Source organism: Aythya ferina (genome assembly GCF_964211825.1).
Source record: "Aythya ferina genome assembly, chromosome: 2".
NCBI lineage: Eukaryota > Metazoa > Chordata > Aves > Anseriformes > Anatidae > Aythya > Aythya ferina.
The window spans coordinates 43,344,192-43,361,681 of NC_140297.1; the positions used below are offsets into that span (position 1 = coordinate 43,344,192).

At 37.4% G+C, this 17,490-nt stretch overlaps 1 protein-coding gene and 1 long non-coding RNA gene across 4 annotated transcripts in view; both read right to left on the minus strand.

The window, feature by feature from the left end:
* Window positions 1–17,490, minus strand: part of LOC311432298 — a 660,648-nt gene that overhangs the window by 629,018 nt on the left and 14,140 nt on the right. The window lies entirely within an intron of this gene.
* GADL1 (glutamate decarboxylase like 1) overlaps window positions 1–17,490 on the minus strand; it is an 83,594-nt gene that overhangs the window by 58,325 nt on the left and 7,779 nt on the right. For all 3 annotated transcript variants that reach the window (XM_084508858.1, XM_084508859.1, XM_084508860.1), the window contains exons 2-8: window positions 13,178–13,350; window positions 12,909–13,035; window positions 11,113–11,203; window positions 10,310–10,416; window positions 8,788–8,903; window positions 2,980–3,059; window positions 2,812–2,866 (exon numbers count right to left, since the gene is read on the minus strand). In XM_084508858.1, the coding sequence (XP_084364984.1) occupies window positions 2,812–2,866; window positions 2,980–3,059; window positions 8,788–8,903; window positions 10,310–10,416; window positions 11,113–11,203; window positions 12,909–13,035; window positions 13,178–13,350 (749 nt within the window). The remainder of the gene's footprint in view (window positions 1–2,811; window positions 2,867–2,979; window positions 3,060–8,787; window positions 8,904–10,309; window positions 10,417–11,112; window positions 11,204–12,908; window positions 13,036–13,177; window positions 13,351–17,490) is intronic.

The window sequence follows — 17,490 nt, forward strand, 5'->3', positions numbered from 1 at the left end:
CCCAAATGCCTGGTCTACAGCCAAGTGCAATTCTGACTGTTGTCAGGTTGCAGCCTCAGACAATTATCACAAGACATCCATTTTGGCTTTAATGGCTTTGCTCATCGTTTTCCCATTCAACCAATACCAGGTATGCAATAGCAAAGCAGGTCAAATATAGCAGCTTGTACCTACCCTTGCAAATATACGTGCCTGCGTGTACACAGGAGCAGAAACCAAAGTAATGAAAAGAATTGGTGGGGTCTGGAGTGACTTTATGACATTGACAGTGTCAGCCCTAGCAATAACTGACCAATCTCACGTGCTGGTAAACACATGCTGAAGTTACTGTTCTGCTTGTTTCAGCATCTGGCCTGCAGCATAACAATGCTGCTACTGAAGAGGCACTAAAGTTGTTATAAATAGTATAATCTTGGATCCCTGGATTCATTTGCAGTGAATTAAATCTCTCAATATAAATCTCTATGCTGATGTAACGTACTGTAGCTTCACTGAAATCAGACACCAGCTGAAAAATCAAACTCTACATGCAAGTCTTCTATATAGCTTCACTTCTGCTGAAATCTGATCTCCTCTGCTGTCCTCTTTTTTAATTGTTGCTACTTTTAAAATCTACTACAGAGACAGGCAGGCTTGATTAACTTCTGCATTCTGACGGTTTTATATTTCTTTAACAGTGTAGATGGCTGTTAGGATGGTGCATAATTGTAAGGAAATTTTAAAAACAAATCATAAATTACTAAAGCAGTGAAAAGTAGCCCTGGAATAAATTTAAACTCATCTCATACATTCACAAAGGATTACCAGCCTGTAATTCACTGCATGGTCATTCTTACTAAAAACTACAAAAAAAAAAAAAAAAAAAAAAAGTCAATCAAACTTACAAACCAGCCTGAAGCTCAAGTACAAAACACTTTTGAGTGAAGCAAAGACTTATCTGCTACACTTAACAGTTTCTGTTAGTATTCTCACCATTTTTCTCCCACAGCTACATCACAATGACAAAGCTTCCTCAGCTGCCAGAAGGTAACATGACTGAATATGGGGACAAGTCTAGGATCTCTACAAATTCAAAAGATTATTGTTACCATTACACCTTTCTGCAAAGAAGGAAATCATGTTTTTATTCTTTTTGCCAATAAAATTAAATAGATTTTCTTGACCAGATGCTCAAAAAACAAGTCTAAGACTCTTGCTGTTCACAGTCAGTGAACATTTTGTGCTCCTACCACTAGTGAATACTATCATTCTATGGTTCTGCGATTCTACGAATGCATCCTCTGTTGTTTAAGAGTCATTAGAACACACACTGTAATTCACTGAAGTGTCCTTCTGTAAAAAACTTATAAAATAGCACTTTATCAAGGACAGACAGTTACTGAAGCTCAGGTGAGATGGAAAACTTCCAGGATGCCTTTAACTTCCATTAAAAGGCAAGTGAAATAGTAAGTGTTTCTCAAAGGTAACACTCCTGTAAGTGGAGCATTTTAATACAGAACATTGGTTCTAAATTGCAGAGTACTGTACTGAGGCTGACTTTTTTATTATTAACATAAATGCCAGGCAATCTTTTCTAAATAACAACCAAATTTATTACACCAACAAACAAAAAATCTGTTTTTGCAGAGCACAGATCTCATTCTCCTGCTTGCTTTCTCTTGCTTCATATTTCAGTTCTTTTTTTCCTGTGGATCACTCAGATGAGCAAAGTACAGATTGTCTTTCATGGATAAGGCAAAGTGCACAGAGAGGTAAGCAAGAGTTTCCTAAGTAATTAGGGACACCATACATCATTAGCTATTATACCTAACATGAAACTCCAAGGGGAGATGGTTGTTTGGCAGAAGATGTGTCTAACGAACATTTTACTGAAAGCTACTGTGACCGTGCCAGTGCATAACACAACAGCACTGCCATGCCTTTTCTGTCAGCCACAATAGTTTCCAAAGCAGGATTTCATGGTAGTCAATGTCCACACTATGGATGTTGCACTAGCTGATTAGTATTCCCAGATCACGGACTAAGGGCTAAGCTCTGAATCCTACTGTTGTCATGAACAAACTGGAAATGAGGTGACCCAATCAAGTCAAAAGAAGATGCAATGTGCCTTTTAAGTCACATTGAGTCCCCTAAGTTCTCTAAAGTAAATTTTATTGACTATATTAAGTTCTATCTTACAGAACGTGGTAATGTAGGTTAATGTTGTCCAAATATACACGAGTACATTTCCAAATGGTGATCTATCACTTTCTGCTTGGTAAAGTCCCTGTGGGAAAAGAGGCAGAATGCAATCTCTACACTTTTCCTGCAGCACCAGAAAGGATGAAATTTAGCATTTTCAGCATGTATGATAGTTTCAGAGACAAAAAGCCTTATCTTATAGCTCTTGCTTACTGCAGAGACTAAAGCAATAGCTTCTGTAATAACAGAAAAACCTACAGTTTTCACTTGCCTTTTAAGGAAAGCAGATACTGCATATATTCCGTTTGAAAAGGGATTAAGGGCAAAATAAATCCTAGGTATAGAAGAAATGTGCTAAATACTTCAGAGCAGCATTGTACTCAGGGTTTTCATTAATAGTGAACACCCTGTGGAATTTTACTCTCCAGAACAGCGTAACACCTAAGAGCCTTGGCTCGCTCCACAAGTCTGGGGCAGCTGGAGTACACCTGTAAGAAAAACACTGGCACATCAACTGTCCTATTTTTAAGAGTTCACTCACTCTTAGTTTTCCTTCCTTTCACTCAGACGCAAGCACACAGTCTGCATGCACTCCTCCTCTCTCCTTCATGCTTTCTCTCCCCCTCTCACCTCTTTCCTGGCCCGCTGGACTTGTTTCTCCAGTTCCTCAGGTATCATCTTACCTCTAAGGGACACAGATGTAAAACTTTTTCAGTTACATTCAAATAGGTTGGTTAGTACAGCACTACTGCATTTTAAAAGACTCAGAGATCACAGCCATGGCTTTTGCTTGCTTACCTTTCATCTGTTTTGATGAAGTAAACATTCTCTGTACCAATACCCAGAAAGGAGGCTGCCTTCTTCATGGAGTAGTGACACTGTAGAAGAAAGAGCATGCAAAAAAAAAAGAGTGAGTAAACAAGTAAAAAGAATGAAAAGTTCCTTAGTATAGGAAACAGCGACACTGAAATTAATTTAATATCAGCATATAACAGTCGTGACAACAGTATAATCTAACACAAAAAGCAAATTGACAAAGCTATGCAGCAAAAAGACATATCATACTTCACAATTAATGACACACTAAAGAGCAGGAAAATAATAGAAAAAAAACCACAACAACAACAACAAAAAAAGATGTGTGCCATGTTTCAAACACAAACTTAGAAATAAAAAGCTCTATTACATACACATTTTTTAAGCTGATTCTCCATTAGAATGAAAAATAGAAAGTTTGTAATGTCATCAGGAAAGAATTATTGTTTCAGCATGTTTTAATAGAACAGAACTAAAAGTATCAATAGGTATAAAGGGCAAATGCACAAGAAGGAAGGTCCAAAGGCTATTGAACACAACAGCCTAGAGGCAACCTATAGGTCTGAAAGCCCAAAAGCACCACTCCTCGTAAACTGGGATTAATTAAGATGTATATAGAAATGCCTAAATCTTCTACCACTTCATAATTCCAATGTTTTCTATACATTTTCTCAACATCAGCTGTTGGCCACTGCCAGAGACAGGATACCATGCTAAATTGACCTTTGGTCTGATCCAGCAATTCTGGTCTCATAGACTCAAGGAGTTCAAGTCCCAGGACTTACTGATGTTTTTAGAGGTGGTACAGTCAGGACTTCCAAAGCTTTCAAATTCCTATCTCTGAAAAAAAGACCTGAAAATCTTGCTGTTTAGACCAAGGTTGTCCACATTAGTTTCAATCTTGAAAGCCATTATGAAAGCAAAAAGGCTTTACATGGGACTTAGCACATAAATTAACATGGATTTTGCAAGTTCCAGTTTGGACCTATCTACGTTTCCACTAATTATTATTTCAGCAAAGAATTTTAGCTAGGTCTCACCACAGAAATGTCTGTAAATGAATGCAAATGAGTACAGAAACACACAGTGCACTTCTCACTTTACACTGAATAAAGGGCATTAGTGTATGAAGCCTGTAATGTGACTGTAAAAGATGTCCCTTCACCTGACCAAAGGATGTTAGAAATTGGTTTTTATTCAATCATAAAGAGGTGAAATGTCTCAGGTGAAAAGGATACTTGAGCTCACTGTCCACCCTGTACTTTGTACACTTTTTTTCTGTTAAACTAATAGTCAAGACTTTATGTTACCATCTTTCCAATGTTCACCATTATAAGCTAGGACCTGCTCTGTTGTGGATACTGTTGTTCCAGCATAAGAGTATTTTGTCTTATTCCAAAATAATAGTATGCTGAACTCACGCAGCTTAATCCATCTTCAAGAGTTGCCTGGGAATTCAAAATGCAATAACCTTCTTAATCTGAACTCATTATTAAATATCAAAACTACTCTGAACAACTTGTAGAATGACAAATGCCTACCCACTCATGTCAGTGGAGTCAGTTTTGAGAATATCAGCATCTCATAGGACTATACAGTTCTCTTCTCAGAATAAAGATTATCCATGCCTTGGATTATCACTTCTCAAAAAAAAAAAAAAAAATTAACAATATTACTGAAGAGTTAAATAACTCATATTCCAGTAACTGTGAAAATGTCTAGAATTGTTGCTTTTCATACAGAAGGTGAAGCCAGGTGGATAATTAATTCAATTTTCTTCCAGAGAGTTCACATAAATGCAGTTACAGCAGAACATAATTATGAAAAATGTACAACATTTTAATGTGTGGGTATGAATATATTAGGGGTATTAAAGCCTGTCATGCTGATTTTGATGAGACAGATGATCTCAAAGGCCTCTTTTTCTTTTTGACAAAAAGGTTTTCCCCATCATCGCCCACTTTTTAAATACAGGCATGCAAAAATACTACCTGATACTATCTGGTAGTTCTAAGAACTCCTGGTTTTGTAACATGACACATCCACAAAGCTTTTAGGACTCATTTATTTAGACTTTTACAAGAATAACAAGATACATAGGTAGATAATTAGTCATACATTATATCGATAATGGCAACATGACTGTAGTTACATTTTGCTTAGTAGAAGTTTGGAGATGCTTTCAACAACTTAGTGAATAATTTGAAATACAAGTAGCCTCTATCATTGATTTCTGTCCATTTGGTTCAAATGAAAGGTATGAATCACTTGGAATAATATGACTGCTTCACATTCAGAAAGCTGTAGGTCTGCAAAATCAGCATACTAACAAAGAAGCTATCACTAAATCAAGTATTTTAATATAAAAAATTGGATGGGAGAGATAAGAGGCTTGAGCACATCAGAGATTATACCAGAGAGCAGAAGGAAGGAGCAAAATAAAGGGAATACCAAAACAAAACAGGTTGCAAGATACACTGTTTCTCAAATGCTTCTGTTCCTCCTTCTGTCCTACTGAAGACCTGAAAAAATTTGGTAGGTCTACAGTAAGACAGAAAAGGGACAAGACATATTAAAACATAGACTTGAAATATGCTTCCTTTGATGAATAATCTTTTGGTTTTATTGTTTGAATACATACAAGAATTTCCTTTTTTCCACTATCATAACCAGAAGCTATTACACTAAGTTACTCCACGTCATTTAAATATATATATACACACACACACCAGAGAACATTTAGCAGCTCTAGTCACAACATCAACTAGTTCATTTGTTCATAGTGCCCTTTCCAAAGAGAAAGGAATACTCAGATAAAAGATATTATATGTACCTAGATTATATACATAATATCAAGTAATAATTTTTAGTACTATGAGTTCAGATTTCTCTTGCCATGTCTTCTGTGGTTTTGTTTGGACATATTCAATCGGTAGCCATTAGGAGTGAGAAGTGAATGCCTTTAGGCACAAGATCAAACCAAAACAGTGCATTTAAGATGTGCTCCTGTAGTCTTTTAACTACAGCTAGACAGTTTTCTTTTCCTAATGACATTTGCAAAGATAAAGTACTTTGCCACTGTGTTCATTAAAACAGAAGATAGATTTGGATTTTCTTGATTCTGAAGAGTTTCCTAGAAACATGATTGCATAAAGCAATTACAATTTATGAGACTTTTATTACTCATTTTTGCCTGCTGTAATTTCAACAGGGGACAACATGGTGCGTTAATGTTGTGTTCTCCCACTTTATTACTTTCATGATCAAGTTGCATTGGGGAGGAATTTGGTTTCATTGCATCCAAAAAATTACTCGTATCAGCATGTATGTTTCAACTGTTTACACATACACTTGTACCCTCAAATTGCCTCAAATTTCACAAATTCCTACCTTTCAGATCAATGTAAAAAGTTATTGGGTTAGAAAAAAAGTTGAAATGGAATTCAAATAGTGAAAAATAATCAAAATGTGGGCTCTGTTCTACAACTACAGCTGTGTTCAGGTATTACAGAAACAATGATAATGCCTCAAGAAAGTGGGAATTAATTTGTCTACAGCTAACTCTATCTCAAGAAGAATCACTGTAATTGTCCAGCAAAAGAACAAGGTTACATCATTTGGCCACAATTTTAAGTAGCTTAGCATTTTACTTGTAGGAACGAGGAGCATTTTTGCTGTTGGCCAAACAGAGCTTTTGAGGACCTTTTGTGGGTCACACATTAAAACATACACCTTCAGATTATCCACAAACATGCACAGAATACATAGCCCCAGGTCACATAAAATTAACTCAGTGACAAGTTCATGCATTCCCCTGCTCTACAGCACAGCAACTCTTTCCGTCTGCCAAGTGCCAGACTGGAACTGTGGGACTTGGCAACTCAAGGCAAAAATCATTTCATTTCAACACAGTGTTGAAGCCAAGCCCTGAAATAACATGAGTGTCTTGAGTTGACAGTGTGTTTTTGTGTTTTAACTCCTTATCAATACTCTCAGGTCATTACAGCCTCATGGCTTCCCCATGCCAACACTATTTACCTTACCCATTTTTAAAGCTAAATACTGGATGTGACTTTTCCATTTTTTTAATATATATATATATTATTTTTTATTTTATTTTTTAATTGCTTGCACAGTGAAAAACAGGTCTATGCCCTCCAGGTACTTCTGAAAACAACAAAATGCTAAACAAAAGAAACCTCAAGATAAAAGATAATAACTGAAGAGTGTGTGATATGACCTCTTGTGTACTTTTCAGTGTTGGCCATTTATTAAATATAATCGCAATAATACTACGTATCTGAATTAAGCTAACTTCCAAAAAGTAACATAACTTGGACTCAGTACAGATGAATCTAAAATAAGGATACATGAATACATACATCTCCTCCCTTATAATGAAGAATAAGAGCTAGAGATATTAAACAACAGTCACAATATCTAGCTGCTTAATATGGCAGTTTTATAGCAAATGATTACTGAGTACTAAAGACAACATGGTTTTGTGAATCAAGCAAAGTATAACAGATGAAGACCATTGTCTCACAAGTAATTTAACAATTTATTTTTTCTGGTTAATTTTGTGTTTTACGGTTTTCATCTTTCTGGTAAAGCAAAAATACCAAAGTAAATTCAATTTGTTTGTTTTTGTGTAAGAGCGTACTTTTATTTAAAATTTTCAATTAAATCAAATGTTAGTTTATGATGAAAATTCTCCATGCTTCATTTCAGAAGCATTAAAATAAAGGGTTTCAACCTGAGCTATTCTGAAGATGAAATGTGATGAATTAAGCATGAACTGGCATGTCATTTTCATATGCATGTTTTTCAGAAAGAAAAATATTGACATAAAAATACAACTTTAGGACATTTGGATTCAGTTTCAGAATATACATGCTGTCTTGGGCAACTTACACAATGCTTGTGTCCCTCAGGCCTCTTCAATATAAGCATCTCTTGCCTACTTACCCTGCAAACTGTTTGGGGCATAAAAAACTTAAGAGCTAAAACTGTGTCGCTAACTATATACTTCCTAATACAATGAAGTCCTCACTGCCACTGGGAATTTTGAACGGTGGAGACTGTAATAATACTTCTGCACTAATCCAATGATAAAATTTGAGGGACAGGTGAGAGAAAAGAGCCTCTAAAAAAAATAAATTTGCTTCAGAATAAATGTATGAATGTAACTCTATTTCCCAAGGGCAGATATTACTCAAAACCCTTTAGACTTGCCACATTTTTCCATGATTTAAAAAAGAGCTGTCTAAAGATCCAGCAGGTTTTGCCAAAATACTTCATGGTAGGTTTGGATTTCTACCACAGAGAATCTGTGTTCAGATACAGGGTATAGTGGGAGCTGCAGAGAGCCATTTCACAGGTCCATGAGTGCTCAGCTCAGTACAAATTAAACTTGCAAGAAAAAGCTTTGACATTTGAAACCTACACATGGTTCCTGCCAGACTTTATGCTGTGGGAAATCAAAAGCTGCAGACCTCTATAACATCCCACATGCATTCATCTTCAGGTTTGCCCCAGATACAACCTTTTCTTTTATCAGCTGTTCCCAAGAATGCAAGCATCTGTTGTTGTGGTCTAACAAGAGAGCTTCTGCAGGAAAATTTGTCATCCAACTTCTCCATATAGCTTTGATATTTCATATCATTCACTGATGACAAACTCATTGCACCAGGGCTCCATCAGATAGGCAAATATAATTTTGCAGCCATTGAAAAATAAAGTTCATTGTTAGAAGCTCTAAAATGAATACAAAAGCTTTTTAGTTTTTACCTCTTCTGAAGTGAACAGGACTAGTCTTGGCAAACCTGAAAGCCCTTTTTCTTTTATCTCAGGACAAAACTTGTATCTTGCCAAATTCATAGCATACATATTAGAAACAGAGCCACCTGCCGAAAGAGAAATACGTTTATCATATTAACCATAATTCTAGCACATTTCTGGTGTCTGAGTACTTGACATATTAGTATGCACCCATAATAACTTAATTCCTCCCCAAAAACCTGCAGATATAAGAACTATGGGCTCTTCAGCATGAATGGAAACAGCTGGTTTGAATACTTCTTGGAGGTATTTCCGAAAGAAGTAAGGATTAAAGTAGTAAGAAGTAAGAGCAACCCTCCCTCGCAGAGAATACCCTGCAACAGGGTCTTCTGATAGACACCAAAGCAGCACCAGCACAGCTGCCTATACTGAGCTCAACTGTGGCTGTACCTAACAGAGTCTAGATCTCTCAGGCAGCCAGAGTATTATGAGAAGAAAATTGAGAAAAAAAAATTAGAAAATCCATAGGGAGTCAGATCTGAAAGGTCTGCAAGGTATGATTTGGACAGTTTTTATTTACTTAAAAGAAAAAGAAAACAAAATAAGAAAAACCTTACATAAAACTAGCATTAAAAAGTACAATTTGTTTAGCTATTGGCAGTATCTTGGTAAGTTTGAATTAAGCACTTCTGCATTTAAAGCAAGGATTCTACTGAAAGTACACATCAAATCTGACATAAAAAATCCATATTAATATTTTTTTCCATAGATGTTCCAGGGGATTCCATTTTATTTATTTTTCTACCACTTGCATGTAGGACTGAATTCCTGGCCTTGTTTTGTGGTTTTTTTTTTTTTTTTTTTTTTTTAAAGGGTTGGCACTAAGTTCATTTCCTCATTTAATTTATTTTCCCATCCCCAACTTAGATATGAAAGCTTCACATCCAACATAACTTAGAATAATATCATTACACTTAATTATTTCCAGGTACGGGATTGGAATGCTGCTTTTCAGAACATTTGAAAACTGTGGCCAATCAAGAAGCTTAAGAAATATTTGTTTGACTGGTCTATTTGTAACATTTCAAAAAAACTAACAAAACTCAAAGAAATCAAACTCATGACAAACCCACTAAAACAAACTCTGGCTCCCACATGTGATACCCAGGATACACACTTCAGTGCCTCTAGGCACCACTGCTTGGTGTCTAGCAACTACATCAGCTCCGTCTGTCAACCAGTGACTCAGTCCAATAAAGCTGTTGGTATTGTTGTTATGAAGTTCAGGAAGGGCTTCAGTTGCAAGCAATTTATTTCCACACAATTATATTTAGAACAGTTTTCATTCAGATGCTGATCGGATTCACATTCTATTAGAAATACCTAAAACAAGCCTGGATGTCATAGTTTTATCTGTGCATCACTGGATTTTGCATGCGTTTTCAAATGGCCTACACAAATCAAATGTCCACTGAATTACTATATTAGATGGTTTATCATTACTCATCCTGAAAATATGTATTGTTCTTACCTGGATTAAATATGCCATCACCTTCTTCCCAGCCTATGAACTCAATCATTTTCTTGATGACTGTCTCTTCCACTAACAGAAACACAGGGGATACTTCATATGTATATCTGAACAAAAATAAAAGCATAATGATTGGTGTTAAGATTACACAACTCATGCTACAGAATCTTGCGAAAATTAGAGGTTTCTTTATTAAAAGCAGACCACCATCAGCAGTAAAACTCTAAACTAAAAACACCATGGATCTGACACAGAAGAGCAATTGTTTAGTTCCTGACAGCATCACATTGACAGTTCCACTCTCAAAGTAATACATCTGAGTTTGATTTTAACATAGGTCACAATGCTTAAGCTTCAGCTATAATGATCTATTGCAAGCAGCAATCACATTTTTGTTTAGGCTTTATATCTGCAAGTAAATAGTAGACAGGTAATCATTTGCATTCAGCTCTGTGCAGTGTGCTTCAAAGGAAGCAAACAACTGAGTAAGTTTGATTAATTCATTTTTATATTTTTTATGCACTAAGTAAGAAAAAAGTCTAGGTTTAAAAGTGTTGGAAAAAAGACCTCTCTTCTTATGCCCCAATTCACAAACTAGGAAAATCATCAGCTTAGCCAACTTTCCGCTGAGCTATTCAGCTAATCCAGACTGTATTCTTTCCTAAATTCCTGCACAATTCCTACCTTCTCCTCTATAACACTGAAAAACACAGAGAACAGAAAACGACTGGGGGAAGGGAGGAAGCTGTTACTTCAAAAAGCATGCTAGATTCATCATTAAGAGTACAAAAAACTACACTTACACACTTGGGTTCAATGCTTCGGTAATGAAACGAGCCACTAATGAGTAATAATCTATTCCAGCATACAGCTGATTGAAAAATCTTGGATGACCTGAAAATATAGATGAAAAGCAAGCAATGACAGAATGTACATGAAAAGAGAATATATCACAGGCTCTCTCAACTGAATGCCGATCACTGCAAACCACAATTCGTTCCATCATTCTCTCAGTATTTTATGGACATACTGTCCTTTCTTCAGGAGAGACAAACCTTTGAAAGTAAAAGTCGCAAGCCTTTTCAGGTCTCAAAACAAGGTTTGAAAGACGTAAATAGAGCGCAGAATGAATGTGGGTTATTCACAAGTTTTACAAATCAAAAAAGAAGTGACTGACAACAGAGTATGCACGGTGGCCTTTACCAGCAGTCTCTAGAGGCTGTGATGGACATTCAGAGACGTTTTGCTCAGCAGTAGAATATGGGAGCCTGCCAATCCCAGGCAGCTGTGCCTGTGCTCCCACCAGAGACTCAGTGTTGGTATAGGGAGGCAGTGTAACAGTCTGGAAAAGCTTGCTGCAGACTTAGAATGAGAAGCTGAGAGGAATTGTTTACCTGCCTCAAAACACTGAGATATAACTAAATTATGAGAAAAATCTACATTATTGCTGACTATACTAGCAAGTCAGTTCGGCAATGGAGTCACCATCTAAATTTTAATCCACTGCATAGTACTCCTACATGCAAAGTCAGATAAACTGTATGGCTCTATGCATATTAGAGCTGAGACTTCAATAAATGTTTATACTTAGATTAAAAACTATTTGCACAGCAAATTTTTCATATTTAATATTCTTTCCAAAGTGACAGTGCAACAAATGGAAATTTGAAGTCAATTTACAAAAGTGAGATAAACAGAATGTCTTCCATTAATTCAGTAATGATATCTGCATATTATTAGTGCACTGTCCCTTTAGATCAGTATTAGTACTTTTCTATGGTTTTCAAAGGCATAGGTTCACCTTCAAAATTATTTTATGGTTTTACTTACTGTAGCAACAGTGACTGTAGCAGGGAATGTGCCCTGGAAATGCACAGCTATTATATCACATGTCCTTCTCACTTTCCAATATACGCCCTAAGCTGTGTTGCATCTGAAATCCTGAGCTTCTGATATAGCACACTACTTCCTGAACAGATGTTATTCATCCCTCTTTTGCTAAGATTGAATTGTACTTCACATGTTGCCGAAAGGTTAGCTGTAGAGAACTAATCTTGCAGAGATGTCATGTACTGTCTCTAAAACACTGCAGGCTCTTCTCACAGAGTCTGGAACAGGAATTACTGCCTATCAGCAAATTAACATCCTATAAGACTATTGCTCCATAGAAAGCAGTAGTAAATGCAGGATAATCATCACTAAGAGTGCATCCTTATTTGTACAAAGGTGACTCCACTCATGAAATTACATACAAAGGTTTTTCTCTTATCTACTTTGTTAGACTGTTATATCATACCTGTCTAGGCAATTTTCACAAGACTTCAAAAGGACAGAATCTACCATGAACAACAACGGCATTACAGGAATTAGCTTTTGATTAGCTTCCTTTGATTATACCTTTTAGTAAATCATAGACACCTATGGTGACTAGCATTCAGTCAAACGACTGAAACCCAACCAAATATTTGCATGCTTGTAGAGGCAAGTAGAAAGCAAACATTTAAACCCCTGTTTTTTCTGGAAGATAACAGAACTTTATGAGCATTATCCTAGGTTAGCATACAACAAAATTAGACAACACTAGAAATTGTATTCCTACTGGTTTTGACGCTGTATTGTATAACATCCTGGCAGAGTTGCAAGAGTTTCTGATGAGATTCTCCAGTGTCTCTCATTTCCAGATCAAGAATCTTCTTCAGTGTTTCCGGGGCCCGCCATTCACAAACCTAATGATAGGTAGGAGGGAGACACCAGCAGTGAACAGGTTAGCTAAAAGAAAGTCATAAAGGTACCAGGTAAGCACCACATTCAGCACTGTTTTCCAGAACTGCCCATTGGAGTGAAGCATGCCACCAGATAGTGCTTTACCTTTTCTGTGACATCATTAGCTTTCTGGATCACTTCTTCCATGATAATCTTACAGGCCTCTTCCACAAACTTCTCTCCTGCTTTTGAGTCCATTATTGGACCATTTAGGATGACCCCATCCACCAAGACAGCATTCTTTTTCTTCTGGAGCATATCCTGTTTGCAAATATCAACTGTAAGACAAAAAGCTCTGCGTTAGACAAGGCCTGGGCAACTAAATCATAAAGTACTAAATATTTGTTCATTGCTGATCATTCAGTGAATGTAAGGAAAAGAACACATGGCCTTTCCACATGTACAAAAATCCTAGATTTTGGTGGAAAAATCTTTGGAAACATCACAAGCAAATTGCCTGTATTACTTTACACCTAGGCTAGTACTACACACCATATAGCTGGCTATTACTGTGTATCTGCTGCTTTCTCTAGCATACGAAAGCATGCAAGGCACTTTCGAACCTGGGAGGAAAATGCAGTTCTGGCTTAGAACATGATACAGCTGGATAAACAGAAATGAAGTGAGATAATAAGCACTTTCCTCAGCTGAAAACATCTCCCTGCACATCAGCCCTCAAGCTCCCCCTTTCTTCCATGATGTAACTTCCCACATCTTTCTGCTCACCCTTCCCACCAGCCAGTTCTATCGCAGAGTCCTCCATGTCTTTTGCAAAGCTTCATTGACCCCACCTCCACAAAGAGAAAACCTTTTGAGATTCCTATCACTATCACATACCTGCTCTTTTCTTTTCTGTCCTTACCCTATTAAGTGACCTGAGCCACCTGTTAACTTGCTGTATTATCCTGTGTATTCACTTCTCCACTGGTGATCACATCCCTCACCTTTATCCATGAGATGTACTATCCTGATGTGTTGCATAAACACATGGCTACTCCCTCCTTTACGTTACTTCTGAAAGCACATCCAGGATGCTTATACAACACTGGACAACAGAGGCAACTGCGTATCTATTTCATGTATTGATTGCATATGCTGAGATCAGGACTCCAGCTTTAATCAACGTGAGGATAAAGACGAAAGTGAGACATTAGGAGATACCAAGAGAACAGACATTTGAAACAGTATAGCGCTGAAAGGAGAAGCGGTAACTACCACATCTGAATTACCTGGGTTACAGACAGCATCTGTATGAGCTTGCCATAGAATAGCTACCATCTGTGTAGCCAGGCAGCACTGCCTTGGAGGGTCTTTTTGAGCCAAAGCTCCAGTGAAGATGTTGGATGGGTAAGGATGTATGTAGGAGAAAATTCTATGCCCAAAACAACTTTACCATCTGCTTTGCTTTTTCCTCCAGTTGCAAAGCACAGATGAAAGGGAGCTTTTTCACAGGTCTTAACAAACAATCGAGTTTCCAGAAGATTGCAAGACAGTCTGACACTCATCATGCTCATCATAATTACAGTTTCTCATCTCCAGGATATAGAAGAACAATGTTTCTTGTCTGGAAAAGTGAAGATCTTCGGAGTCCATTGGCTGAAAGAAACCCTGTTAATCCCATGGTAACTCAGAGTAGCTATTCAGTTTACTTTCACTTGTTAGGACGGATATTACAAATGAAATTCTAGCATAGGATGATGAATGATACACCAAGCCTCTGCATTTCCAAAATTGCTTCTATTTTTGATCCAAAGGAGAAATATTTTGATGAACAGAACTTTTGTATATTACTGTAGAAGAGGCATATATGTTCTTGTGGGACAGATACAGAACTAGCAGGTAAACAACATTCCATCTTCATCAAGCAAAGAGGGAAAATCCTCTACATCAGAGAGCTCAGTTCTGAACATCATGATTCCTAGCATACCACAGCAGGGGCATCGTATAGAAATTGCAGCTTTAAAGTCTTAGAGGTCCCTCTCTGAGAAGACAAGCTAGTAGGCCAACTTTACAAGACCTAAAACATCGTGTATTAAGGAATGGGAAGAGACCAGGTCTTTGGGCAGGCAGAATAGGAACTATTTTTGGATTAAAAGTCAAATCTTTTATGTATAAACAGCTTCATAAAGTACTAACCAGAGCTTAATATAAACACAGAAAAACTCAGTCTTACCATCTGGAGATCACAGAAGCATTTAGGTTGGAAAAAACCTCCAAGATCATCAAGTTCAACCATCAAGCTGCCCTACCAATTCCCATCACTAAACTATGTCCCTTCATATCACATCCAGAAGTATCTTAAATATCTTCAGGGACAAGGATCCCATCACTTCCCTGGGCAGTCCACTCTAATGGCTGACCACCCTTTCCATGAAGAAATTATTCCCCATGTCCAGTGTAAACCTTCCCTGGTGCAACTTGAGACTGCTTCCTCATGTTTTATCACTGGTCACCTGAGACAAGAGCTTGACACCCTCCTTGCTGCAGCCTAGTTGTACAGAGTGATGAGATCTCCCTTCAGCCTCCTCTTCTCCAGACTACACAACTCCAGTTCCCTCAGCCACTCCTCATAATGCTTGGTTTTTAGTCCCTGCACCAGCTTCACTGCTCTTTTCTGCACACACTCAAACAACTCGATACCTTTCTTATAGTGAGGGGCCCAAAACCGAACACATTACTGGAGGTGCAATCTCACCAGCACTGCCTACCAAGGGATGATCACTTCCCTGGTCCTGCTGACTATGCAATTTCTGATGCAGGGCAGGATGCCTTTGGTCTTTTTGGCCACTCAGGCACACTGCTGGCTCATGTTCAGATGCTACCATCTCCATGTATGTCAATGGTGTTTTGTTTCTATGAAAAAGAGGATAAGATTTGAAAAATACTATATGGGAGATTATAATCTCTTGCAGAGCACAGATACTAGTACTAACTTTTTTCTTTTTTTCCTCCAGAAATCTCCCAAAGATGTTGGAGCAAGAGAGCTTACTAACTCCTCTTTTTCCTCTGCTGCACTCTCCAGTCTCTGCTAAAATCAGAGCTATGTAAAGGCTTTTCTTTGGTAACTCCATCAGCACCAGTTTTGACATGTTTGCATAGCAAGCAGTTACCAGTGCTTCCATGACTTTTCATAGAATTCCTCTAAGATCATTGCAAAGGAAACACTGAACTTAAGGTTGCTTTTTTTCCTGCCAGGTCTTTAGGATGATGGGTCTAACAACAGCTCTGTATGTTAAGCAAATCTATTAACCTTTACACACAGTTTTACAGTCTCCAGAGGATACTCTGTGGAGCCTCAGGAGGAAGACATCCTCTGGGAAATGGGTGACAGCCCACTCCTAACTCCCAAAGCATCTGTGTTGGACCTCAGACACAGTCTTTGAAAGAGAAATGCAAAGCAGAGGGGTCAGAAGGAAGGGAGGGAAAAGAGCCTTGATTTCAACAGCAATTTACCTGTGTAAGGCTCTAGTAAAGAGCTGGGGACTTAGCCCACATTACAGTACATGAAATAATACACCTTGCAGCTACTAAACAAAAAAATAGTGAGAAAATGGTAATCACCATTTCAGTCTGAATTTGCTGAGTTAATTCCACCCCACAACATAGTATAAGGTTATTAATGGAAAATAATAGAAACAACTGTTTCACAAATCAGCAGCTAAATTGGGTGCAAGCATAAACATTTTCCGAGCTAAAGGTATTCACGTTCTGCAAACTACTGTTGGATAAATATACTCATGATTTTACTGCAAATCCTATGATACTTAATCCTCTACTTATAACAGTCTGATTTCCAGAGTTCTAATGAGAATCTTAAACTCCTCTTTGCTCAAAAATGAACTTGTCTCCTCTTACTTGCAGCAAAGACCTTGAAGAGGCAAACCAAGTGGATGATACAAGTCGAAATTTCCAGAACAGAGCCTATTGTTTAAATTGCTTTTCTTTTTAACCATATTTTTTAAAAAGGATCCCATGACCAATTTATGGTTATCAAGAAACATTCAAGTTTCACTTCTCATGTCACATTACTCAAGTGAAATGACATGCCTTCTCCAAGTACAGCATCCAAACATTCACACTATTTTTCTAAGCTGATAATTTACTGTTTCTTTATCAAATAAGAATAAAATGCTTATAAAAAAAATCAAATATTTTAGTTCATTTGCATATCTTTGTCTCAAACAACACCTTACTGCATTAAGGGAATGCAGCCAGTCATCTGTTCCATGTGGAGCCCATATGTACCTTTTTTTGTTGTTTATGAACAACATGGTATGCAAACAATCTATATTGCTTGTGGCAGCAACAAATATATCTTTTTCGTTTAAGATTACAGAAACAGACTCCTAAACAGACTCAGAAAACAGACTTCCAGGAAGTGTATCAAAAGCAATTTCTGCCAAATGGCTCCAGGCTTG